Genomic DNA, 26,814 nt, shown 5'->3' on the forward strand with positions numbered 1-26,814 from the left:
TTATTCAAGGGCCTTCAGGTACATTTAGGGCAGACAAAGCCCCCCAGGGGCTGCACCCAAAATGGACAATAGGTCACAGGTTTTCACACTTTTATAAGTTTGATCCATTTGCATATTGGGGGTTCATTTTCCAGTTACAGCTTCATCTAATGAAGTCATTGACCCCCAGTTTGCTGCCCCCCAACTCACTTTTGTTTCCATCTCTCAGGGCCTGAGACAGAGAGGTCTGCACCTCACTGAGACAGTGAGATCTGCTGCACCAGAGTGCAGTACATTTTTAAAAACCAATTTCTTTTCCACCCCTTGAAATTAATTTTCTCTGTTTTCCTACCACCATTAAAATGCCAAATAAACATCAGATTAAAAAAAATTAAAAGCAGCATTTCTTTTTTTCCTCTGAATATTAATACACAGCCTCTAGGCCTTGATTGTCAGGCCTGGAGAGGAATTGTTGTGTCTGCCCAAAATGGGGAAGCAGCAGCTCACCCTGCATATGGAGTTTAGAGTTATACACTAAAGAATTACAGGATTACAAATATATGAAAAAATATAACAGCTAAAATTATAAAAAATATAAAGTATTTAAAATATAAAAAAATAAAAGCTAAAATCCTGAGGCATCACAGGGAGCCCTGGAGCCCCCCAGCCAAGTCTCCTGCCCCTTCTGAGTCCCTCTCCACCACCCTGAGCCATTGGGTGTGCTGCTCTCTCTCTGCCTGCTCTTCATTTAGCCTCTGAAGTGCAAAGCCTTATTAAACTCATCCTCAGTCACTCCAGAGTGGCAGCTGAGGCTGCCACGCTCCGCCAGCCGCTGATTTATTAGTCAGCTCTGCAAGACTTTAATCTACTCACAGGGTTTTTCCTTCTCTTTTCCCAATTCATAAATGGGTATCTTTATATTTAATCTCTAGTCAAACTACTCTGTACTTGACCTTTAAACTGCTACATGAGGGTGTGTAATTGCCTCTCTCCAGGCCACATCTGCCCACTGGAAGTGGCTGAGCCCCAGGAGGGCAGAGCTGGGATATTTTGCTTGCCCCCACACACTGAAATATTATATGAGGATTGTGATGGCTTTCCTGGAAAGAGATGTATTTGCTTCCAGTCAGAGCAGAAAGGCATCTGACTCCCCTGGTGGGATGTAGAAATAAATGTTAACAGATCCATTACATGTGATTTTGCCTTTCATTTATTGAAAAACAACCTCACAGCCCAGTCCAGCATCAGCCTCCCCCCATCCTGGGCAGAGTGGGCATCACACCCCCAGCTGCATCTTGGATACAATTAAATGCTTTGGGAATAAAAAAATATAAAATTAAAATTGCGCAGAACACATAATTTTGGCAAGACCTTCCTCTCCCGTCCCCCAGGGAATGTTTATAAACCAAAAATAGTTATGCAAAATTATGCATTTTTTTGTTTTGTTTTACGCTGTAAAAAGCCAACTCAGAGTGCTTCTCTGTGTACAAATACTTTAAATGTCAGATGCTTACTGGACACAGTTCTGGCTTTTCCTTTACATTTGGAAAAAGCAAATGCTTCCCATGGAAAAATTATGGAAATAAAGTAGGAAGGGAGGCTTGTTATTTTTCCAAGGGGTTTTCACACCAAGTTTCAATATGCAAGTCACGCTCCCACCATGGAGGACTGTGCACAGATACAATCTAGTGAAGATTTTGTGTACACTGTGTAAAATAAAGCCACTTCAGCTTCATTTTGCTTGTGCTAAGAGCTGCTTAAATGTATTATTCTCCTGCCTCATCACCGAGCAGAAACAACACACAGAAACGGCAGCAAAATTAAATTAAAGGGATTTAGCTCCAATTTAGAGCCACGAGAAGAAAATGTCCTGTATGAGGCACCTCCAGAGCCTCTGCTGGGGGATCTTGGAGCCCTGCATCTGCTGCACTGCCATAAGGAACCGTCTGGAAAAGGTTTCCAAAAAAAGCCACCCACAGCTTGGCCTGAGGCACATCATCTTCCATCCTCCTCCACGGGGATGGCAGCAGCTGCCCAAGGTGCTCAGTGGCACCAGGCTGGGCTGGAGGGAAAGGTGTCTCCCAGCAGCAGCAGCCATGCCCAGCATCACTGCTGGGAATTGGGAGAAGCAGGAAAACCAGAGTGCAGCACATTTTTAAAAACCTGGTTTGTTTTCCATCTCTTGAAATTAATTTTCTCTGTTTTCTTACCACTGTTAAAATGCCAAATAAACATCAGATTTTAAAAAATTAAATATATATATATATAAAGCAGTATTTCTTTCTTCCTGTGAATAGTAATACACACTGGAAACCTCCCACACTCCCATTTTAATCTACAAATCCCCACTTGCTGCACAATCTCCTTCCTTTGGGAAAGAACCCGAATCCGTTCATTGCTAAGCTGAAAAGTGCCAAAATTTAACCCAGACACTGGCAACTGGAATAAAAGGGATTGAACTGATACAATGGTCTGGTTTAGGAGGAGTCTCACAGCAGCTTAAAACATGGCCACTGGAAATCCCTGCTCCAGAGGGTCTTGTTTTGGTTTGGAAAGCCAGGAGTCTGCTAAGGAAGGCAGGAGCCTCCCCTGAAAAGGAGAATGTAAAACCCCCCCACCCCTATGAATTGCTGTAAGTTTTAAATTAAGGGGCTCTCAGGCAAAAATATGGGAGCAGGAATAACAGTTCATTATTAGGAAAGAAAATAAAAAGATAAAATAAAACTAAAGCAACACTGCCAGAGTCAGAACCCAGCCTGACACCCTGTGGGTCAGGCTGTTGGCAGCAGTCCCTTTGGAATCGTGGCTCAGCCCTCCTGCAGTGTCAGGGCTGGTTCTGCTGGAGCAGGGATCCTGGAGAAAGGTGCAGTCTCTGCCTCTGAAGATCCAGGGGCAGAGGCAGCTGCTGTTCCTCTGGGCAATCCAGTGCAGAAGCCGTGCTGGTGTTCCAGAATCTCCAGATTCTATCCGGGTAGGAATGCTTGGCTCCTCCCTCTGGGCTCCCATCTCCCAATGGGATGCTGTAGTTCTTATCAGCCATGCAGGGACATTCAATAGCTGTTATCAGCAGGTGTCTCCCCGGAGGGAGGAGTGGGTGTGGAAGAGATAAGGCAAACTGTCCAATGAACAGGAGACAACTGCCATACAGATGGCAAATAAAACACCATTTACTTTGCAATCCAGGACAGCTCCTGACATCCCACGATCTGAGCTGAGAGGGAAGAGCTGGTGGTGGTGCCTGACAGAGAGGTTCTCCCTCCATAGCTTTCAGTGGACACAGACAAGCCTTGAAAAACCAAACAGAGATGTATTTAAGGGGGATTTTCTGCACTATCCCTAGCCCTGATGTCCATCAGAGCTGTGTGTGCTGGGTTTGGCACTGCCCACTGCAGCAGGACGCAGCCAGGAGCAGGCAGGGCACTGGGAATTGCTGTTTCATTATCCAGGTAGGACATGGGGAAGAATGGGCTCTGCAAATCTCACAGAGGCTGAAATTGTGGGAGATGCTTGGGGTGGTCACAGGTAGGAGTTTGGCTGAGAGGTGCCAGGTGAGCACAAGGATCATCCCAGCCCCTGAACCACCTCAGGGCAGGACCTGGCACCCCCTGTGCCCTCTCACAGCCCTGCCCAAAGGTGGGATCCCTCCACAGCTCAGGGTCAGCTCATTTTCCTCTGGCAGGCAGATAATTTTTGCCTCCACACATTTAACACTCCTCATTTAACATTCCACAGCATCTCCTGTGGGCAGCACCCCCTGCTCCCTCCAGCCCCCCTCTCCCTTCCCAGGGCAGGGATCCCCTTGTCCCCACGCATCAGGCCAGTGGGTACAGCCAGATCCACCCACAGTTCTCACCCAACATTCAAACTTCCTCTGGACGTGCTGGAACAACCAAGAAATTTGCTGTGAATTGGAAATGGGCCGGAATTTGCAGGGATTGGGCAAAACAACTGGCTGCAGCTGGCCAAATTAATTCCCAGCCTAATTTCACTGAAGTGGAATTTATCAGGCATTTGAAATAACGTGATCTTTTCTTGCCCTTTGCATGTGTAGAAGGAAAAGGGAAAAAAAAAAGGTATTAACAACTCATTCCCAGTCTTTGCATGGGTAATTAGCCATGTGGGGAGCAGAGCCCTGTGCACTCCCCAGGCTGGCAGGTGCCCAACCTTCTGCTGTGCCAGTTGGTACCTTTGTTGAGGAGAAAAAGGAGCTGGGTGTGTACAATGGGCACGTGCTGGGGCTGGCAGGTCACAAGCAGGTCACGTGAAGAGTGGAGCAGAATGCCATGGAGCATACCAAGTCTCTTTGTAAACTGGTTCCATGCAAAGATAATAGCGAGCAGAGGCTAATGCTGCAGTCTCTAATTTTCTTGTCTGACTAAGCAGGCATAATTTACACCCATCAGTTGCAAATGGCTTCTCCCACCAATCCTAAAGATAGAGGACTTTTTTCTTTTTTTTAAGGGTGGAAAAAAAACCAAAAAAAAGATGATTTCCTACCTCTGCAGAAAGAGGATGAAAAACACATGCAAAGGCTGTCTGACACAAATATGTATTTTCACTCAGCTAGTTCAAAGAGATCATCTTGCAGCCCAGAAACAGGAGACCTTGATGGAACCAACTGGCCAAAACAGCTTCTTCTGTCAGATACGAGCACAGGGGGTGATAAAGACAATAATTTGAACTGGTCTTACTTAGTCATTTGCTCCCTGTTGCCCTTTTCAGCCCGTTTGACACACTGCAATTGTACAAATTCAGCTGCTGCTGCACGGGGCTGACAATCAGCTGAGATGCACGTGGCTCCATTCCACAAGCCCTGGGGGATCTGTCACCTCTCAGGTGCCAGGACAGCTCTGTCCCTGCTCACAGCCTCCACAACACATCCAGAAAGGCCAGGCAGGTCTCTGCATCCCACCTTGCTCACCTTCCTGGTTTGGCTCCATTGGGAAGTGTCTGGTGCTGACTCCCAGAGCACCAGGATGCCCTCAAAGGCAGGGGCTGAGCAAAGGGGCCCTGCCAGGGGTGCCCAGTGGGCATTGGGCTGCACAGGATCCATGCATGAGCATAGGTGGAGCTGCCCCAGCACCAGAGCCAGGTTGGCTGAACCATCTCCAAAACTCCTACCTGCCCATGCCACCCAAGAGTGGCACAGCCCCAATGTAGCCTGCCAGGTCTGGTGCAGAGAGCCTGCAGGGCACCCTCAGACAGGGCAAACTGCAACAAAACTGATTAAAATTAACAAGATTCACACCTTTTGTGTGATGCCACGGCCCCACTGTGCCCTGCCAGGTCTGGCATCCCTGGTGCAGAGACCCTGCTGGGTCTGTGCCAGGTGTGTGGCACTCTGAGCCTGCAGGGCACCTGGGGACAGGGGAAACTGCAGCAAAACTGATTAAAAATAATAATGAGATTCACACCCTTTGTTATTGTCTCATTTAAAGAGGTTCCCTTAGCCTCAGCTACACCAGCTCCAGGCAGGAAAGTTGGGGAAACCTCTGTGGCCATTGTTGGAAGGGTCATTGTGCATGCCCAGCGGAAGGAAGGAAGGAAGTGGCGGAAGGAAGGAAGGAAGTGGCGGAAGGAAGGAAGGAAGGAAGTGGCGGAAGGAAGGAAGTGGCGGAAGGAAGTGGCGGAAGGAAGTGGCGGAAGGAAGTGGCGGAAGGAAGTGGCGGAAGGAAGGAAGGAAGTGGCGGAAGGAAGGAAGTGGCGGAAGGAAGGAAGTGGCGGAAGGAAGTGGCGGAAGGAAGGAAGTGGCGGAAGGAAGTGGCGGAAGGAAGTGGCGGAAGGAAGTGGCGGAAGGAAGTGGCGGAAGGAAGGAAGGAAGGAAGTGGCGGAAGGAAGGAAGTGGCGGAAGGAAGGAAGTGGCGGAAGGAAGTGGCGGAAGGAAGTGGCGGAAGGAAGTGGCGGAAGGAAGTGGCGGAAGGAAGGAAGGAAGTGGCGGAAGGAAGGAAGGAAGTGGCGGAAGGAAGGAAGGAAGGAAGGAAGGAAGGAAGGAAGGAAGGAAGGAAGGAAGGAAGGAAGGAAGGAAGGAAGGAAGGAAGGAAGGAAGGAAGGAAGGAAGGAAGGAAGGAAGGAAGGAAGGAAGGAAGGGCTGCTCCCGCTGCTGCGGGTGGGTTTGCACAGTGAAGGTGATGCCAACCACATCAGAGAGCACCGAGAGCCTTTTGATGTGCTCAGGCACCACACAGGGCTCTGATCTGAGCTCAGCAGCCAGCCCAGCCAAGGAGGGAGTGCAGCACTCGCTCCCAGCCCCTTCCCACCCTCCCGGTTCCTGCGGGGCGTCGCTGCTCTGCGTCTGACAGGAGCTCGCCTTCTCCCAGCGCGTTCTCCTGACTTTCACAATAATGTATTCAGCAGAACTGGATACATTTCAAACCAGCTATTATACCGCGGTATGTTCCAACACAAATGTATGCAGTGTAGCGAAGCAACAATTCCGTGAGCACCGCACAGGCTGCAGGAGCCCCGCACTGCCTGCCCCGGACAGAGCAGCCACCTTCACCACGGGAATTGATTGGAGAACAAACCTCAGAAAAATCTAAATGGGAAACCATAGCATTGGCAGGGAACCCCAATGAGGGGAGAGAATGATGAGGAGGACCCCATTATTAATATATATATATGTATGTATATGTATATGTATATGTATATGTGTATATATGTGTGTATATATATGTATGTATATGTGTGTATGTATGTATATATGTATATATGTATATATATATGTATATATATATGTATGTATGTATATATACACACACATATATGGCGAATTAATTACTTTATTATATTACATTACATCTAAACTGAATCTGCCGAGCACCCAACTCTGCACGCAACTGCACAGAACTGCACCCCAACTCGTGACTTTGGGTGAACAATCTCCATACTGCATTCTACTTTGCACAAGCACAGGCACAGCAAATGATAAGAATTGTGTTTTCTTTCTCTGAGGTTCAGAGGATGCGAAACTCAGAAATATTCTTGAGCAGAATTGTACCTTGCTTTTCTCTGTGAAGAGAAATGTGGGGCTAGAGGAAACAAACCATTTTAGGATCAGCTGCCCAGCAGCACAACACAGGAATTGGCAGAACTTCTCTCTGCCCCAGCCCCACCTGCCTCCATCCCAAGCACACAAACCCTGCTCACAAAACAAACACAATGCCTCTCCCTTCCAGATGGAACGCCGAGTAGGAAGTGGGAATTTTCCCTCTTCCCTCCGCCCCACAACAAGCCAAATGTGACACAAATCGCAGTGAGTTTGGGGTGGGGGGAAAGGCAGAGAGCTGGGGTTTACTTTTGCAGGAGCTGCTGGAGTGTGGGTGGCAGCATCACCTCATCCTGACTGCTGGCACAGAGTTAAACCTCTCCTAAAAGAGGCACAGAGTTAAAGCCTGGACCAGAAAAGGCACAGAGATAAAGCCTTTTCCTAAAGAGGCACCAGGGCATGAAGATAAAGCCTATCCCAGAAAAGGCACAGAGTTAGAGCCTCTCCCAAAAGAGGCACCAAGAAATGGAGTTAAAACCTCTCCTAAAAGAGGCACCGAGGCACGGAGTTAAAACCTGGACCAGAAGAGGCATCGAGGCATAGAGTTAAACCTCTCTCAGAAGAGGCACAGAGTTAAAGCCTCTCCCAAAAGAAACACCGAGGCACGGAGTTAAAATCTCTCCTAAAAGAAACACCAAGGCATGGAGTTAAACCTCTCTCAGGAGAGGCACTGAGTTAAAGCCTCTCCCAGAAAAAGGCATCGAGGTACAAAGTTAAACCTCTCCCAGAAGAGGCACTGACCAGACCCAAACTCCTCGGGCAGAGCCAGCTTCTCCTGCAGCATCACCATGCCCAGCCTCAGCATTCCTCAGTGCCAGCACAGCTCCCACATGGTTACACCTGACAGGAATAGTGGATTTGTCTTTCCAAACAAGCTGTGGGACTGCTGGTAGGTAAAACCAGCACTGGGAGATAAAAGAAACAATGGGGAGGATTCCACAGATTGGTGAATGGAAAAAGATATTTGTTTTTAGAAATAAACTGTAGGTTTGGTGATAAATGAAATTGGACATTGAAAGATGAAAGAAACGATAGGGAAGAAAAACCCCTAAATTCTGTAAGAATTAAATATTAAAAAGGAAGGTTGTACATTAGAGGGAAATCTTTGGGTTCAGGTGTTCTGGGAAGTCTGAACCTCTCAAGTACCTCAGAAATGGGGAAAGAGAGAAGGGAAATGCAGCTGGGAAATTGGGATGAAAAGGAGGCTGCATCCTCCAAAAATGTGAGACATCCCAGGCGAATGCCCCATGGCGTCTCCCTTTATTGGAATAAAGTTCCAGGACTCCTCTGTCTCCTTTTTGGACATAAACCTCTGGTGTTTGTGGATTAATTTTCCTAACACACCCAAAGGAATTCTCCTTTCACTATCTAAACTTGCCATTAAAACCAGCAAATCTGCCGTGGCACAGCTGCAGGAGCCAGGATTAACCAGAGTGTTGGAGTGCGGGGTGACACAGGGAGGAAGGAAAGGAGGGATGCTCCATAATGGATCTGCGAACCGCAGGCTTCAATTCAATTTAGCAAACCATCAATCACGCTGCGGGTGCCACAGCGAAGGGCCGGAGCCGGGACGGTTTCAGTAGAGGGCACTCAAGTCCCAGAAATCAGCATTTCCCAGGTATTTTCCCTCTCCGATGTTTTAGGAGCCGACTCCGGCACATGAATCTCGGTAATGCGAGCACTGAGCCTCATAACTCAGATTGATGGTGGTTCTATTAGACCTGATGCATATAAATCTAAACAAAACACATGTGGATGGAGCTAATTCCAACGAACCAGTTTAGATACCATTACAGAAATAAAGAGAAGCCTCTTTTTCTTCATTAGTATTGAAAAATGCTATGGCTATAGAAATGCTTATGTCTCTTTCTGCCAGGTTCATAGTTCTGCCGCTGCTCTAAAGCATTAGTCTGATTTGAAAATGTCTTTCTTCAATCAGCATTTTCCTCTAGATATTAATAACCTCAACACTATTTCCCACTTTTGCAAGTGGTTCCCTTTCATACTCAAAAATAAGAAGTCTTAAATCAGTGTCTTGAGAACATCCTTAAACCTACAGCTTTATTTGTAGGTGAGAGGGCTGAATTTTTGTGTATAAAAAAAACCCTATAAGATGTACACAATTTTAAATCTGACCTTTGTAATACCTGGAGCTCTAAATACCACACATATTCATAGTAAAAACAGCAGCACGAAATAAATAACATCCAAATATCTTCTCAACAAACTCAAAATAACCAATCGACTTCTCCTCACTGGTACACTATGTTCACAAGTTATAAATACACCAGAGTTTGCATTAATTGATACACTTAAATGATGAATTACCACATTAAAGCTATTTTCACAGCACTTATGAACTGGGCAAATATCTTGTATTTTTAGCATTGCTGTAAGAAGTCATCCAAAGCCTTTCTGCTACCTTTGGCTGTCCTCAAGGCATGGCCAAAGATTCCTGAGGAAAATCCTGACTCAGCTTGGTGATAAATGAAATTTAATAAATAAATTCTGTTCCCCAGGCCAGCATCCCACCGGGCAGCACTCGCCTGTGCAGCAGCACCAAACCAGAGTTCTGGGCCCATGAGGAGCTCTATCAACCTCCCAGGATCTTCCTTCTTTCATCCTGCCTGTGCTGCAATTGTCCTTCACAGCCTGGCTCTGGCTCCAGGGGAAATCTGGCCTGGCTGCTGAAGGTCATTGCTCACAGGTCTGGGTCCAGGCAGAAGGAAGGAAATTGAGTGGGGTGAAAACTGAGTCTTTGTATGGGGGAAAAACCCCAAGCAGCAACACCTGAGAGAAGTTTCCAAAGTGCCCTCTTTGTAATCCTGCCAGAGAATAGCCCTGGGTGCTGCCCAGAGAGAGGAGAATTGCCAAATCACAAGAGAGGGATGGGATGGGGACAGTGTGGGATCAAAAAGGGAGGGAGACACAGCCAGGGTGGGCTGGGGACAGTGTGAGGACACAAAGGAAAGGTGACACAGCCATGTGGCTCTGCTGAATGACCTCAGGTTGTTTTGGGAAGGACAAGCCATGAAAGCCCATGAGCAGCCCTGGAGTGCTCCTCTGCCTGTGCCCAAGCTCAATGCTGTGGTAATTTCTGGTACAGGATTATTTCAGTCCTGCCCTCTCTGACCTACACGCAGCAGATGAGGTCTGTCCGTGACCTCCACACACCCATCTGCCACTAATCAAATAATTTAATACAAAATAAACTGTTTGTGCTGGCTCTGCAGTAGGATCCAGAGCATTATCAGTGCCTGGTGCTGACAGAAAGGCAGGAAGCAGCATCCCAAACTAACAGAATATTTCCTCCCAGCTACAGTTTGATTTAAACACTCCACAAAATCAAACCTCTGCTCCGTGTGCTGGAGTCTGCAAAGAGCAAAGAACAGCCACAGCCCTTTTTACCTGCTCCCTCCCAACAGCTTTGTGGGGCTTTTTTATCTGCAGGTGCAAAGAGTCACCAGGTTGTGACATTTAATTTTATAACAAGTTCACAGAAACAGCTGTCCTTCACTTAAGCAGTATTTAAAGAAATTTTCTTCCATGCCCTTTTGCTAAATCTTATCCATGGCTGGTGTCAGGAGGGATAAAAATATCCTTTACACAAGCCACTCTTTTCTGTAACCAATTTGGCACAGGCAGGAAGGTTTGGGCTGGGAGCTAGAGCCTCGGCCCTGCCCACAATCAACACCAACATCCCCCTCTTCCGAGCCTGGAGGGGGCTGAGCAGCCCCTCTGCCGCTCTGCTCGGGGGTGAGCAAGGAGTGAGACCTTCCCTCCTCCACAATACAGTGATGAAACAGCTGCACCTTCCCATCGCATCTCTGCGAGGGCCTGGTCCTACCCTGGCCATGTAGCCAGGGATTTTTCCAGTTTTTCTGTATGATTCCGTGCTGATGATGGTTGTCACACTCCCTGGCTGATCCCCCACTGCTGCTGTCCCGTCAGCCAGAGCCCAAACACCACTGCAATGGGGAATTCCCTGCGTGTCCACCTCCCCGCAGAGGTGACAGCCACCAACTTCTCTTTCAGTTGTACATCAATAATGGCTTGTATTATTGCAGTGTTCCTCCTCCAGTCCACACACCCCGGCTCCCAAAACCTCCTCCGGGATGGGGCTCTGGAGATCGGCGTTTCAGCATGCCGAGCTTGCTGAGGAAAATTAAAAAGATGAGCCGATACAGAGTGATAGTATGTTTGCAAGAAAATTAAAGATTTGCTCTTCAGCTGTTCCAGGCTGGAGTGAGCAGACAGCTGGCAAATGGGAACGATTGGAAATGATGGAATAGATCAAATTATTTAAATGAGAAACAAAAAAAGAAAAAGAAATTCACCCTAGCCTGGCCCAGCACGTTGACAAAGCAGCTCCCGGTCCGCGGCACGGGCATCCCTTTGTCTCTGTCACCGAGGTCATTATACTCCGGCTGCGGAGCGCGGCCCGGGCGCTCCCACCGCTGCTGCAGCGGCCCCGGCCCCGGGATGCCGCCCCCAGCCCCAAACCGCCCTGCCCGGCCTCTCCCGGTGCCCATCGGCGCGGACACCGCGACCCCGGGCGCATAAGGGAGCCCTGAGCGCTTGGGGGACACGATCGGCGGGACAGGGCTATATCGGGGGCAGAGGGAGCAGAGGCGCTGCCGGGACCCCCCGGACTCCTTTGCCATCGCCCCCCGCCCCGCAGTGCCCGCCGAGGCATCCCGACCCAGGGGACCAGCTGTGTGTCAGTGTCGGGGTGTGTGTCTGTGTGTTGGGGTGTGTGTCAGGGGCTGTGTGTCGGGGTGTGGGTCGAGGGGTGCGAGTGTGTCAGGGGCTGTGAGTGTGTCAGGGGTCTGAGTGTGTCAGGGGTATGAGTGTGTCGGGGGGTGTGAGTGTGTCGGTATGTGTGTCTGTCGGGGGCTGTGAGTGTGTCAGGGGTGTGAGTGTGTCAGGGGGAGTGTGTCGGTGGGTGTGAGTGTGTCAGGGGTGTGAGTGTGTCGGGGGGTGTGAGTGAGTGTGTCAGGGTGTGTGTCGGGGGGTGTGAGTGTGTCGGTGTGTGCACGCTCCACTCCGGGGCTTTGCGCGAGCCGCGCATCAGCGGTAGGAGGGGACAGAGCCGCTCCTGGGGCGCACCGGCAGCCCCGGCTCCGCAGGTGCCGCCCGACCGGCACCGGCACCGCACGGCTCGGCCCGGCACAGCCCGCCTCGGCTCGGCTCGGCAGGGAGCGGAAGGGAGCGGCCGGAGCTGTGGCAGCCGCGGGACGGGCCGGCGCGGCCGCTCTAAGATGTGCCATGAGCCGCCCGGCCCTGGCGCCGAGCGGCCGCTCCTGAGCCCCGGGCAGCAGCAGCCGCTCCTGTCCCCGCTGCCCCTGGGGCCGTAGGGCCGCCCCGGCCCGAGCCCGACCCAACGATGCCCCATCTCTGGCCGGCGCTCCGCCGCGTCCTCTGGGAATACTGGGCAGCGCTCCTGGTCGGCGGCTTCTGGGGACAGAGCTCGCACGGGATGCCGCATGTCATCCGGATCGGTAAGGGCTGCGGGAGAACTTCGGGAACGGGCGGAGAGCGCGCTGCCCGGGGGATGCGCTGTCCGGAGCCGGGGCGGAGGTTCCACTGGCCAAGGATGCGCTGTCCGGTGCCGGGGGAAAGGATGCGCTGTCCGGGGCTGGGGGCGCGCTGCCGGGTGCCGGAGTGGAAGGTGCCGGCGGCGAGGCGGGGGCTGTGTCCCGGAACGGAGCGGGAAGCGCTCCCGGTGCCAGCAGCCGCCCCGGGCACCTTGCGAATAGGAGAGGAGAGTGCTGTCCCTCTGTCCCTTTCCCCGGGGGAAGGGAACGCTTTGCTCCCAGCGAGGAGGAATGTTTTGCCTCTGGAGAGGGAGGATGCTGAGCCCGCAAAGACGGGGGATGCCGAGCCCCCGAGAGAGGGGATGCTGATTCCTTGGAGAAAAAGGATTTTTGCTCACAGAGATGCAGGATGCCAAGCCCCCGGAGAGGGGGATGCGGTTGCTTGCGGTACCCGGTGCGAGGAGAGCTGTTGAGCCTGCGGCAATAGGGTGCTGTGCAGGGCTGCTTTGACCCAGGGCTGGATGTGACCAAAGCAAGGGACAGACAGCCCGGGGGGACCGAGTGCCGCTGCCTGGAGGATGCCAGTGGGCTGGCTCCGCTGCAGCTGCTGCTGAGGACCGGGCGTGTTTCATTAAATTGCTGAGGTTCTGGGGAAAATTAATTTTTAATAATGTTACATAAAGTAATTGCACAGATAACATCCTGGGAATGAGTCTGCGATCTTTCTTTTTCTAATTAAACGAGATACTTGTTTTAATCATGTCATGTAAAGAACGGCGCTGATTTCTGTTACATCCCATGCACTTTGCCATTGGTACACATTCCCGGGGATTTGCTGTCTGCCCACTAAAAATTACAAGGACAGGTTTACCTGCCTTTTGACAGTTCAAATTTTAACTCAGAGAAACCAGTGAAAATTGAATAGATTTGTGAATCATTTTAACTGGGGGGAAAAAAATGTGTCTTACTCAAGCCAGTGCAACTGCACAGCAGCAATGTGAAAGCCAGAAAGAGAAAAATGCTGCTCCTGAGGGACAGGTGCTTTTTGAAGTGAAACACTGTCACCTCCAGCACGGCTTGAAGTGGCTGCATGGCCCAGATCGTGTCATGGACAAGGGCTTGATTCCTGCAGGGTGAGCATCTGGTATCCCCCAGACTTCCGTGACTGGGGTGCTCCAGGCAGATGTTACCCCGTGCACATTGTGGTGCCAGGAATATCGGTGGAAAAGGTTAATGGATCTGCCTCCAGGCCTGGGGCCCTGGCGGCTGCTGAACTTTCACCAGAGCCAAGCTGTTTAGTATGCTCAGCCTCCTCCTGAAACAGCTGGAAATGTTTTGTGCCACACAAACCCACTCCCAGGAACGCTGGTTGTGGTTGCTGACAGGGCTCTGCAGGAGTGGGGAGGAGGCATCAGTCCTGTTGTGAGACACCCCCTCCTGTGTCACCAACCTGTCCCCACGGCCAGCTGGGGGACAGGCAGAGTGGCAGAGTTTCCCTCCCCAGCAGGTCCCAGGGCTCTGATCCCCTTTGGGACCATGAGCTGTGTGTGCAGGGGGGCTGTGGCAGCTGGGCTGCCGGGCTGGCAGCTCCTCCTGCTTCGGGCTTGGCAGCAGCGGGGCTGAGGCTGATTCTCGGTGCCCAGAGCCGGCTGCTGCCAGGATGGAGCTCCGAGGAGGCGGCCAGGGGCGGCTGCAGATGTGGCAGATGCTGGTGGGGAAATGGGCTGGGGCCGCTAGGGCTGGCGGCTGCTGAGGCTCGCCTGGCTCATGGGAATATTCAGGATACTCAGGAGTATCCCTGGGGGCTCTGTGGAGATGTTTAGTCTCGACTCTCAGTGCCTCAGTTGTCCTGAAAATGGATTTTCGAGGCTCAAAGCAATTGCACAAAAGGACAGAGGAGATTTCAATGCAGAGACTGCTGCCAGCCCTCCACGAAAACACTTGGGTCTGCTGCAGCTCTGCTCCCCTTCACCGGGCAGGGAGGGAGGGATGGAGGCTGGGAGAGAGGGATGAAGGAAAGGAGAGAGAAATAAAGGCAGGGAGGGAGAGATGAAGGCAAGGAGGAAGAGATGGAGGCAGGCAGGGAGGGATGGAGGCAGTGAGGGATGGAGGCAAGGAGGGAGGGATGAAGGTAGGGAGGGAGGGATGGAGAGATGGAGGAGGCAAAGAGGGATGGAGGCAGGGAGGGATGGAGGGATGAAGGCAGGCAGGCAGGAAGGGAGGAAGCCTTGCCCACTGCAGGAGCACAGCTGTGCCACTGCCAGCACTGCCGTGCCTTCCACAGGAACAATTTCCCTTTACCTGCTGAGAAATCCCACAACAGCCAACCCCTCATCGAGCCACCTTCTTGATCACTAAAGTAAGAAACTTAAAAGATCAGGAAAAGGCTTTAATCGGGGCTGCAGGGAGATCTGTGTTTACCTTCTTTCTCAGCTAAAACTGGCATCATTTTGTGACCTCTTTTTCAGCCCACTGGAAAACTGCAGCTTCTTGCCCTGCATTAATTTGTGCAAAGATGCCCTGGCTTTCAAGTAATTATTTTAATTATTAGGTTATACCAAGAAGTGCCGAGCACTTAAGTAACTATTGGTTTAGCACTGAAAATCAAACCAGAGAGAAAGCAGGTAACTTCTCAAAGCTCTCTTTTTTCCCCTGTGAAGCTGACTATTAAAATAAATACAGGGAGAGATATCTAAGAAAGGGAAGAAAAAGCCAAAAGCACTCTTTCTCTCCTCAGTAAAATATAAATATTTAATCTACACATCTAAACATAATCTATACATGCACATGTACAAAGAAAATCTGTGCCTTGTTGCAGGACTTTATATCTGAAGCTCCTTTAACAGCTGCTCGGTTATTACGCAATCTGTTAAATATTTGAAAACGCCGTATCAGAAAACACCACCCGGGTGCTCGATTCAGCTCCGAGGTGCCTTGGAGCAGAGGAAGAGGAGGGTGGTGGTGAGAGAGAGGAGCTGCCCGTGCTCACCCCGCTGAGGGATGCTGCGCTGCTGCCCGCCCTCACTGCGGCTGAGCCCGGCGCTTCACACCTGGCACCAGGAGCTGCTGAGCATTTGCACTATGGCAGCTAAAGCAGTGCCAGGAGGGGCTTGTGGGACGTGCAGAGCCCCTTTGTCTAACCCTGCACTCGGATTAAACAGCAGCACACAGACAGAGCCCGATGCCATTTTGCAGAGCTGGTGGCACCGTCCCTAACAAAGCAGGGCGGCATGGCTGGGATAGGTGGAGCAGGACTGGCGGCTCCAGCAGACCCATTTTGTGGCTGAAGCATCATCAGGAATTCCTCCGAGTGATGCTTTTGAGGGATGATGTGTTAGTGAGACACGGTGAGGATCGGATGCCAATGGGCTGAGATCAGTGAATTGTAAAGAACAGACCCCTGGCACTGGGCAGGCAGCAGGAGCTGGATTTGGGGGCTCCTGAGTGGGTTTGCACTCAGGAGCTGGGTTTGGGGGATCCTCAGTGAGTTTAAACCCAGGAGCTGGATTTGGAGTGTCCTGAGTGGGTTTGCTCTCAGGATTTGGATTTGAGGTGTCCTAAGTGGGTTTGCATTCAGGAGCTGGATTTGGGGGGTGTCCTGAGTGGGTTTGCACTCAGGAGCTGGATTTGCACTCAGGAGCTGGATTCAGGGGGTCCTGAATGGGTTTGCACTCAGGGGCTGGATCTGGGGGGGTCCTGGGTGGGTTTGCACTCAGGAGCTGAGTTTGGAGGGGGTCCTGAGTGGGTTTGCATTCAGGATTTGGATCTGGGGGGTCCTGAGTGGATTTGCACTCAGGAGCTGGGTTTGGGGGATCCTGAGTTGGTTTGCATTCAGGAGCTGGGTTTGGAGGGGGTCCTGAGTGGGTTTGCACTCAGGAGATGGATCTGGGGTATCCTGTGTGGGTTTGCACTCAGGAGCTGGATTTGAGGTGTCCTGAGTGGGTTTTCATTCAGGAGATAGATTTGAGGGACCCTACATTCAGGAGCTGGATTTGGGGGTGTCCTGAGTGGGTTTGCACTCAGGAGCTGGATTTGCATTCAGGAGCTGGATTCAGGGGGTCCTGAGTGGGTTTACATTCAGGAGCTGAATTCAGGGGGTCCTGAGTGGGTTTGCACTCAGGTGCTGCTGGATTTGGGAGGTCCTGAGTTGGTTTGCATTCAGGAACTGGATTCGGGGATCCTGAGTGGGTTTGCACTCAGGTGCTGCTGAGGAGGTGACACCATGCTGCCCTGCTGCCATCATTGCCCTTAGCCACCCCACTCCAGCCAGGAATGCCCCTGATGTGCCCCCTGTGTGGGCAAGGGGACAGGAAGGATCCCACTCTTCCCTTGGGTGACCTCAAGCCCAGCTGTGTGCCCCTCTGCAGGAGGAGTGTGCCAGGCCAGAAAATGGGCTCATTTTCCTTATTCCTTGTAAAAGGCATCACCTCCACGTCTGGGTCCTCACTTTTGTGCCAGGATTTTACAGAGATTCTATTCCTGCTGATATTTGTGGCAATAATCCCACCTCAAGCATGTCTGACAGTCCCACTCCTGTATCTCTGAAGTCACTGTGAGCAGGATCAGTCTCCAGCAAAGCTTTTAAACAAACAACCCTGTGTGAGGAATTTATCGGATTTTATTTCTTGTAGTGTCTTTCGAAGCTGTGTTTGCATAGAGAAGGGGTCAGAGCATTGATTGTTTGTATGATTTGCAAGTAACACAGAAAAATACAATCAAATTGGAATCCGTGTGAGAAAAATATCATTGATTATTTTACACAAATACACAGAAAACAAATTCTGGGGATAATTATCCTGCTCTGTGTGATTGGCTTTTCTGAGTCTTATTATGCCTGTCAGGAATTTTATTTTGAAACCACCTTCCCACACTCTGCAAATGAAGTTGTATTTTTAAAAATAAAGCAGAAACAGGCTTTTCCAGGCTGAAAAGGCAGCACCCAAGGGCTCTGAGCTGCACATCCATGGGGGACACGAATGCTGGAGTGGGAATCCTCAGCAAGGCAGCTCCAGGGTTTTTCTGCCTGGTGACCAGAGTGGCCAAAGTACTTTGGGGATGGCAGCGGGGTGGTTTTAAATCACTTATTGCCTTTGCAGCTTCTGCTGCATTCCCTTGGGCATTTCTGTGACCGTGCACCCACTGCTCAAGCATTTCATGGTTGATAAAGTTATTTCAGGTCACGAGACGCTTTGTGTGTCAGATAACACATTCTGGTAATTTCAGCAGGATAGGAGGGCGGCAGTGTAAATTGTTTGGTGGTAAATGAATTCTGAATACATTTGAATAACAATGTTAACTCTTTATCGCAGAATAGTCTAATTATTTGATCTTGGCATTCTCTCGAGAACTTCATACAGGAAATTAAGATCAAACCACATAGCAGGAAAGAATAGATTCTCATTTATCATGAGGCAGGAGTGATACCAGAGCAGACAGCTCCGTGCTGGGCTGATACCTTGGGGCACTTGGGCACCTTCGGGCTGGGGGCAGCAGGGGTGGGCATGGCTTGAGGGGTGAGGGAGCCTTGGGGGGCTGGTGGTGAGTGGAGAGAGGGGGCTGTACATGTCCTGACACTGGGACACTGTGAGACACACCAGGACACACTGACACTCACTAGGACACACTGACACACTCTGGGACACAGTGATGCACACTGGGACACCCTGACCCTCACCAGGACACACTGACACACCCTGGGACACACTGACACACACCAGGACACACTGGCACACCTTGGACCCCCTGACACTCACCAGGACACACTGACACACCCTGGGACACACTGACACTCACCAGGACACACTGGCACACCTTGGACCCCCTGACACTCATCAGGACACACTGGCACACCCTGGGACACACAAACACACGCCAGGACACACTGACACTCAGTGGGACACCATGACACCGTGACACAATGACACACCTCGAACACTGTGACACTTACTGGGACACACTGACACCCTGGGACACAGTGACACACGTGCCTGTGGCACCTCCTTTCATACTGCAGTGTCACCTCTGGTTTTACCCCCAGCAGGTGCAAATCCCCCTCTCTGACCCGAATCTCTGCATCTCGGGTGTATTTATTAATGAAACCAGGCAGAGGCTGATGTTGGGAGAAGGTTCCTGTAGAGCCTGGCCGAAGCGACGCTGAACTCATCCTGTCCCCGGCAGAGCTGGCTCCCTTTCCCCGGGCAATGAGGCTCTCTTGGGCACAGAGCAGCGCTTGCAGGGAATCAGCGCTCCTGACTGACACCCAGCATCCCTGCCTGTCGCGATATGCGCTGGCGCCCAGCCGGGCCCCGCATCGGCAGAGGGCAGTGCCCCGCCGCGGCTCCGCACCCTCCGCGGAGCAGCGCGGATCCACAGCGCTCGCACCGAGCTGTGCCGGCAGGGATGCGGTGCTGGAGTCTCTTCCCAAAACAGCACGGATCCACAGCGCTCACACCGAGCTGTGCCGGCACAGATGCTGGAGATGCTGGGGATGCTGGAATCTCCTCCTGGGGCAGCGTGGTTCCACAGCGCTCGCACGGAGCTGTGCCGGCAGAGATACTGGAGATGCTGGAGTCTCCTGCCGAGGCAGAGCTGATGTCCAGCGCTCGCACGGAGCTGTGCCAGTTGTGCCAGCAGAGCTGCAGTGCTGGAGTCCCTCCTCTCAGGGCAGAGCGGATTTCCAGCGCTCAAACCGAGCTGGATCAGCAGAGATGCTGGAGATGCTGGAGTCTCCTGCCGGGGCTGAGCGGAGCTCCAGCGCTCGAACAGAGCTGTGCCAGCACAGATGCTGGAAATGCTGGGGATGTTGGAGTCTCTCCTCTCAAAACAGCACAGATCTCCAGCTCTCACACGGAGCTGTGCCAGCAGAGCTGCTGGAGATGCTGGAGTTTCCTCCCGGGGCAGAGTGGATCTCCAGCGCTTGAACAGAACTGTGCCAGCAGAGATGCTGGAAATGCTGGAGTCTCTCCTCCCAAAACAGCACGAATCTCCAGTTCTCGCACAGCTCTCTCTGTGCGAGAGCTGGAGACTCCAGCATCTCCAGTATCTGTGCCAGCAGAGATGCTGGAGTCTCTCTTCTCAGGGCAGAGTGGATCTCCAGCGCTCCCACCGAGCCATACAAGCAGAGTGCTGAAAATGCTGGAGTCCCTCCTCCCAGAGCAGAGCAGATCTCCAGCGCTCGAACCAAGCTGTGCTAGCACAGATGTGATGCTGGAGTCTCCTGCAGGGGCAGGGCGGATCTCCAGCTCTCGCACCGAGCTGTGGAGATGCTGGAGTCTCTCCTCCCAAAACAGCACAGATCTCCAGCTCTCACACCGAACTGTGCCAGCAGACATGCTGGGGATGTTGGAGTCTCCTCCCGGAGCAGAGCGGATCTCCAGTGCTCGAACAGACCTGTGCCAGCTGTGCCAGCTGAACTGCTGGAGATGCTGGAAGTGCTGGAGGTGCTGGAGTCTCCTCCCGGAGCAGAGCAGATCTCCAGCGCTCGAACCGAGAGGTGCCAGCAGAGATGCTGGGGATGCTGGAGTCTCTCCTCCCGAAACAGCACAGATCTCCAGCTCTCACACAGAGCTGTGCCACCCGAGCTGTGGAGATGCTGGAGTCTCCTCCCGGAGCAGCGCAGAACTCCAGCGCTCGCGCCGAGCTGTGCCAGCAGTGATGCTGGGGATGCTGGAGTCTCTCGTGGAGGAGACACGGTGGCAAATCCGCCCGGCGCGGTGTTTGTAGCCAGCATTAAGCCTCCTAATCCGGTGTAATGTGTGTCTCCACCAGTTTCGCAATCTCCTTCGCCTCCTCTCGGCTGCAGCTTCATCGCGATGCTGTCTGGGCTGCTCCCTGTGCACAGCAGAGTCTCTGGGAATGGCAGATAGCGAGCTGAAAGCACCGGAGCCACGGAGTGGGGATAGAGGGGAAGGCTGAGAGGAGCTGAGGGCTGAACGAGAGGATCAGAGCTGCTCCATGGCAGGAACAGGAGTGCTGTGCCCCAGCTCGGTTTGCCAGGCAGGGATTGTCGCAGTGTGGGCCGGTGCAGAGGGGATTTCAGTGGGATGGGGGTTCACGCATTGATACATCGATTCGTGTTATTGACAGTGAAAACAGGGGTGATGTGCTGCTATTTACCACTTGTGATAAAGACTAAAACAGATGCAGGTCCTTAGCACAAGTGAGAGCTCTTAAAGCAGGTGGAGGGCTCAGCTCATTGCTTTGTCATTTCTCCTGCACCGGCTTTTCTTTGTGGTCGCATTTGTTAACCCTTTCTGCCTCCTCTCACCCCCCTTTGCTGTGCTGCCCCCGGGGAACCCACAGCTCCAGTGCTCAGGTTTGCACTGTGAGACTCTCACCTCACCAGCATTACCTGGCTCCTTGTGCTTTAAATCTGCAGCGAGACTGAGCATGAACACACAAATACGGATGTGACTGCTCTGTTATTTCTGGCAGGGAAGATCATCAGCCAAACGGTTCAGCTGCAAGCGGCTGAGGAGAGCGTGGGGTACCCCTGCGTCAGAGGCAACCCCAGAGCTGCTCTGAGCTTCCCCCACGCTGCTCAGCTCTGCAGCACTGGCAGGAAGAGAGGAGAGCAGGCACCAGCCTTGGGCACCACACAGTATCTCTATTATTCAATACTTCAGTCCAGGGACCTCGTTAGAGTTCGGCTTTTTTGCTGTGCCCCAGCCAACAAGCTGCACTCCCCAGTGTGGGGTCAGATTCAGAGAATAAAAATAAGTATTGGGAAGTAATAAGGGAACAACTGGCACATTCTGTGTCAGCTTGTTGTGCCTGGGACATTCAGCACAGCAGCGTGACCTGGAAAGCAGCAGGAGGGACTGGGCTTCCAAAGGCACGGATCCTGTGGGGACATTGGGAGAAGTTTTTAAACAGACAGATAAACCAAAGGCATAAAACAAAGACTTAAAATTACATAAGTGTTCAGATAAATTAGTGAATTTGGGCTTTGCACTTTGCTCATTGCTGTGGAAATTGGGCACTGGGGATCCCCTCTAAGGGGTACCCAGCTCCCCTGGGACTGGAGCACTCAGTGTTACACAGGCTTTTGTGACAAAGTCCAATTTCTCCTTGGCACCTGCAAGCAGCAACTTGGGTGGAAATGGTGGTCCCTGCCTCCAGTAAGAACTGGGATGAGGCCACTGCCTGCCCTGGCACTCAACTCGTAATGACATCTGATGGTTTTGATATTTCCTTTGTTCCCACTGGGGACTTGGGGGTGAACAGAGGAGATCTCTGAACTCCCCAGCTCCCAGGTGAGTAGGAAGGTACATCATTCCCAAAATAACAGAGCTGGTTCTGCAGAGCCCAAACTCGATTAGAGCCGTGGAATGTACGGGGAGAGAGCCGGCGGCGCCGTGGGCGGCTCCCCCACTCTAATGAATAGACGGCTGTCAGCTCGCACTCTTCTCCCAGGATGAAGCAGTAAATAAAATCTGGTATAACCCACAAATTTAGCTGAGTTACGGCTGTCTGTGGGGACTGAGGTGTTAGACTCGTTGGTTAGTTTTGCAGTGAATCCGAAGCGCTCTGAGGGAAGTCACCGCAGTGATTTGAAATTCCACCCCCTGCGAGACACCGTGCCTGCCTGGGCTGACGGGGATTTTTCCTGCCTGCAGCAGAAGTTTTGTGCTGGGAACGGGGTGGATTCTGTTCTGAATGGAACAAAAAGCCTCAACACTTGCTCTGCAGAGGAGACAAGGCTGGATGTCACAATCTCAGAATGCTTTGGGTTGGAAGGGACATCAAAACTCAGCTCAGTCCACAATCTCAGAATGCTTTGTGTTGAAAGGGACATGAAAACTCAGCTCAGTCCACAATCTCAGAATGCTTTGGGTTGGAAGGGACATCAAAGATCATCTCATTCTACCCCCTTGCCATGGCAGGACACCTTCCACTGTCCCAGGTTGCTCCAAGCCCTGTCCAACATGCCCTCGACACTGCCAGGGATGGGGCTGATGCACCCCTGGGGCTCTGTCACTATAGGACATGAAATAAAACAATGCACAAACACTGTTGTTCTTAAGGTAAAAAGGGGAGTTTAATTTCAGACTCCAACATTTATAGATTACCAAAAGTGACAGTGGATTGGAGGGTGAGAGTGCCACCTCTCCAATGACACTGGACACACCAACAGCCCATCCAATCTCTCTTCTTCTATAAAAGAATGCAAAACAACAAGTTATTTACAGAAACGTGGAGAAAGTTTGTTACAAGAAAGGAAACATCAGAAGGCTTAGAAAATCTTAAAAAATCAGGGTGACAGCAGGGCTCTGTCAGATCACCCTGCCCACTTCTGGCACCAAGAACAGCCCCTCAGCCATGCCAAGGAGGTTCCCTCCCTGCAGAGCCTTGGGACAGACACCAGTCCTTTAGCACTGCAGAACTCTGAGATGATATTCTTTTATCAGATGTGCAGCAAAAGGTACATCATGATTAGCCTTAAAAGCTTAAGCTTTTTCATTGCCCGTGCGAGACAGATTTATAATATTTCCCCTTTCTTTTCTAACACAGGATTCTTAGTGCAGACAGTGATTTATTGAACAATCAATTTCCTTATCTATGTAACACATTCAGGTGATCCATCAACGCCAGATAATCAATCCAGCTCGGGATTTTAAGTGTATATATGTATACTTGTATATATATTTTCCTCCTGTGCTGTTGTCAGGCCAAGTAATGTCTCCCTTTCTTTGCTCCTTTCCTTTCCCAGTGACTTCTGTTTATGATGTGTAAAAGAAACCCCCCAACGTTATATTACACCTTGTAAGTTTTACAGTACTTGAGAGGTTTATGTGCTATGAATGTAAAGGGCAATGCAATAACGCAAAGGGCAGTGAGACATTTTTAAGCACAGAAGGATATACACAGAGCTGAGGAGATAAATCTGGGTGGATAATCGTCCCACTGTGTCTCTCCTATTTATGAGAGGGAAAGACATTCACTGCAAATCATGCTTCAGGTCACTCGTGCTCTGGTCTCTGCTCTTCTCTGCATTATTGGCTGCTTTAACTGCTCTTAATCTGCTTTGAGGTCTCTGTGCTGGTTTGGAGCTGTGTCCTGGCCCAGCAGAGGGGGCTCAGCCCAGGTGGGGTGCGATTCCCCATGGCCAAGGGGGTACATTGGTGCTGTGCAGCTCAAGGACTGGTGTGAAAAACACCAATCCCTTGTTTTAAAATGTTTAAAAATTTAATAGTAACAAAATGGTTAGAAAAATAGTAAAATGTATCTAAATAAATAAATATGTAAAAATAAATATATAAAAAATAAATTGTATATATAATATACTATATACACACATACATATATATATAGATATATACACATATACACATATACATATGTACATATATACATATATACATATATACATATACACATATATACACATATATACAAAGAGAAAATATAAAAATAAAAATATTATATGTATATTAGTGCAATAAGAATTTGAGCTATCATAGTTAGGACAATAAAGGACAATAAAAAAGCAAAGAATTACAAACCTTTCCTCAAATGCATGTCTACTAACAAAGGATTAACCCTTAAAAGCAACAGCCTGTTGCACATTCATACATCTCATACGTGATGCAAACATTCCTTTCAAACTAGGGATTTTTCTGTTTATTGTCAATTTCTCCCCCTTCATCTTGTAAATCATGGTTTGGCTCCATAGGGGCTGATAGGAGGTAGAAGGAGCCTGGTTCTTCCTGCAATATTTCTTCTCTTTGGGATTTTAATGTCTTTTTGCTGTTATCTCTGTGCAAAGAATTTCTTGATAATCTTATCCATTCCTTGAGCTAGTTAGAAAAGTATCTTACATCTCATAGTTTCTATTTTAATATTATGTTGTAGCCTAAAACTATATTTAACACACTGCTTAAAAAGATTAATACAGCAGAACTTTCTAACATAACACATATAATATTCATTTTAATATATGTGAAAAGCCAATCATAAAATGGGCATTTTTCACAAATGGGGTATGTGGAATTTGATGTGTGAGTCGGGAAAGGGCTGAGCTGGGGAAGGAGCTGTAGGAGGGAATAAGAGGAGTCACAGCTGCCAAGTCTGGAGCTGATGGGTGGTTTAGTTGGGAAAGAGGAGCCTGGGTTCAGCCTCCCACAGTCTGGGTGTTCATGCTAGGGTTGGGGCTGGGTAGGAAACAGTTCTGAGAATGGGTCTGGGAACTTCAGCTCACACTGTTCCTGCAGGATGGGAACTTCTCCTCGGGGGCATTCAGATTTCTGAGACAAGCAAGCCATGAATCCCTCTCAAATGTGAATATTCAGAATCCAGCATTTGCAATTAGCAGTAGAATTGGAGACAAAATGCCATTACTTTCAGAGGTCAAGATAAGTTGTACACAAATGTCATTGTTCCATTCAAAATCCAATTTGTTTTTTGGGCTTAGGACGGCAGAAACGCTGATGATTTTGCTATTGCCACATGTTAGGTACTTTCTGTGCAGGAAAAGATTTTTGCCTTAATTACTTTCAGTTTTAACTGTCTGGCACAGAGATGGGATTTTCCTGATTTGAACCATCTCTTCAAAAGTTGAGAATTTAACAGACTGAAAACCTCGTGGTGTGGCAGAGCCTCATGGATCTCCCATGAGTAGGATCTGGTGCTGCTGTCCTGCTTCCCTTGGTGACAGCAGCTCTCCAGAATGTCCCTGGGATGGGAGGAGAAGAGAAAAGAACCTGCAGGAGAATCCTCTGAATCCATTTCCCTCCCATCCAAGCAGTTCTGCAGAGCCCAGCACCTCCTGCAGCTCCAGGTGCTGCTTCTTTCAGCAGCAATGCCATTACCATTTTAAGCTGAACCAGGGACCTGTAAAAAGGGTGTTCTTGGTTTAAATCTCTGGTCTATAAAATCTTAAGGACCTGCTCCTTCTTTATAGGGAAAGAAAACCATTTTCTTCCTCATTTTATGCACTTTTCTTCTTGCAAAAGCAGTTTTTGTCATCTTTGCTTAGACAAAATTCAAAGTAAGACCCTGGATGTTTTGCTTCAGGGTGGCATCTCAGCTTGGCTCATAATATTTGAATGGAAATAGGATCTGCAGTTTTCTCTCCTATTCATCTATGTGATGGCAAAAGGGTCGTCCAGAACGGGTGTTGCAAAATCTTAGATGAAGCTGATAATATTTTTTAAAATGGAGGGCTTGTCCCTGCACGATTTATCAAATTTCCTTTAGGTTAAAGTTACAAATGAGGTGTTGAATACAAGAAATGCTCAGTTCTTTGAGCAGCTGCCTTCTACCCTGTGGTGTATTGCAATAGCCAGAACTGACTTTGGGTGTGTGCCCATGTATTTATAAAGGATCAGTAAATAAAATAGTTAGAACCATCTTTACCTAATTTTCTTGGACATTAATGCAGTGTTTTCTATTTGAGTGGTTTTCTTTTCTGCAGTGCAACTTCATCTATGAAATGTGGCAATTTCAGTTGCTGCACCCATTTCTTCCTACTGAAGGGAGAGCAATGGCTCAGAACACCCAAAATCCAACCTGAGCTGCAGATCCCTCTCTTTACACTTTGGATTTGCATTTATTTTAGAATTTTTCTGAGGCAATTCCCACTTAATTGACTGTCACTCCCTTTGCTTCTCTCTCCTACTCCAAGGATCACAGACACACTTGGTGCCCCTGGCACAGCCACTCCCTCTGTGACTTTCATCTCAGCTGCTCCTCATCCCCAGGCCTCAAAAGTGGAGGGAAGAGAGATGAGCACAGCTGAAATCCTGAACAAGCTGTACTTCCTGGTATTTTAAGAAAATGCTGAATTTTAAGAAAATTCAGAGTTTCCTCAGCAGCTGGATGAGAATTTTTCACTTCACCCCCAGAATGTTCCTGGCTTCCTAAAGATGCTGTGAGGTGCCACCAGCCTGGGTGACAGCACGGGTGACACTCAGCACCCACACTGACCCCACCACTATGTGCACATGATTTAAAGGGAAGTTTCCCTCCAGCCTGGTGACCATGGATATTTAATGCTGGCCCAGGCACCTCTATATTTTGTGTTATAGGTCTCTATATTCTGTGTTATTAAGGTCATTCTATGTGGTTACACGACTCTTTGTGCTCTGTGAGGGTTTGTGGGGAAACCAATTTCCATATGAATTATGGAAGTTGATACCAACAGGGCTGTAATTCGTAAATTGTTCTGACAGCAACATTTTGTAACGGAACACAGAGAAACCAGGGTAATAAAACTTGCCATTAAGGGAGTGGACTTGTGAGTCCTGGAAAGAA

The 26,814-nt window shown here is 50.0% G+C and overlaps 1 protein-coding gene across 2 annotated transcripts in view; it reads left to right on the top strand.

Moving 5' to 3' along the window:
* The first annotated feature begins 11,984 nt into the window (after positions 1–11,984).
* Positions 11,985–26,814, top strand: part of GRIK3 (glutamate ionotropic receptor kainate type subunit 3) — a 123,963-nt gene continuing 109,133 nt past the window's right edge. Inside the window, exon 1 of one of the 2 annotated variants that reach the window (XM_074555879.1) lies at positions 11,985–12,525. In XM_074555879.1, coding sequence (XP_074411980.1) covers positions 12,411–12,525 — 115 coding nt within the window. In that variant the 5' untranslated portion in view covers positions 11,985–12,410. The remainder of the gene's footprint in view (positions 12,526–26,814) is intronic. The other variant, XM_074555880.1, reaches the window with a different exon arrangement.

Source organism: Zonotrichia albicollis, chromosome 20 (genome assembly GCF_047830755.1).
Source record: "Zonotrichia albicollis isolate bZonAlb1 chromosome 20, bZonAlb1.hap1, whole genome shotgun sequence".
NCBI lineage: Eukaryota > Metazoa > Chordata > Aves > Passeriformes > Passerellidae > Zonotrichia > Zonotrichia albicollis.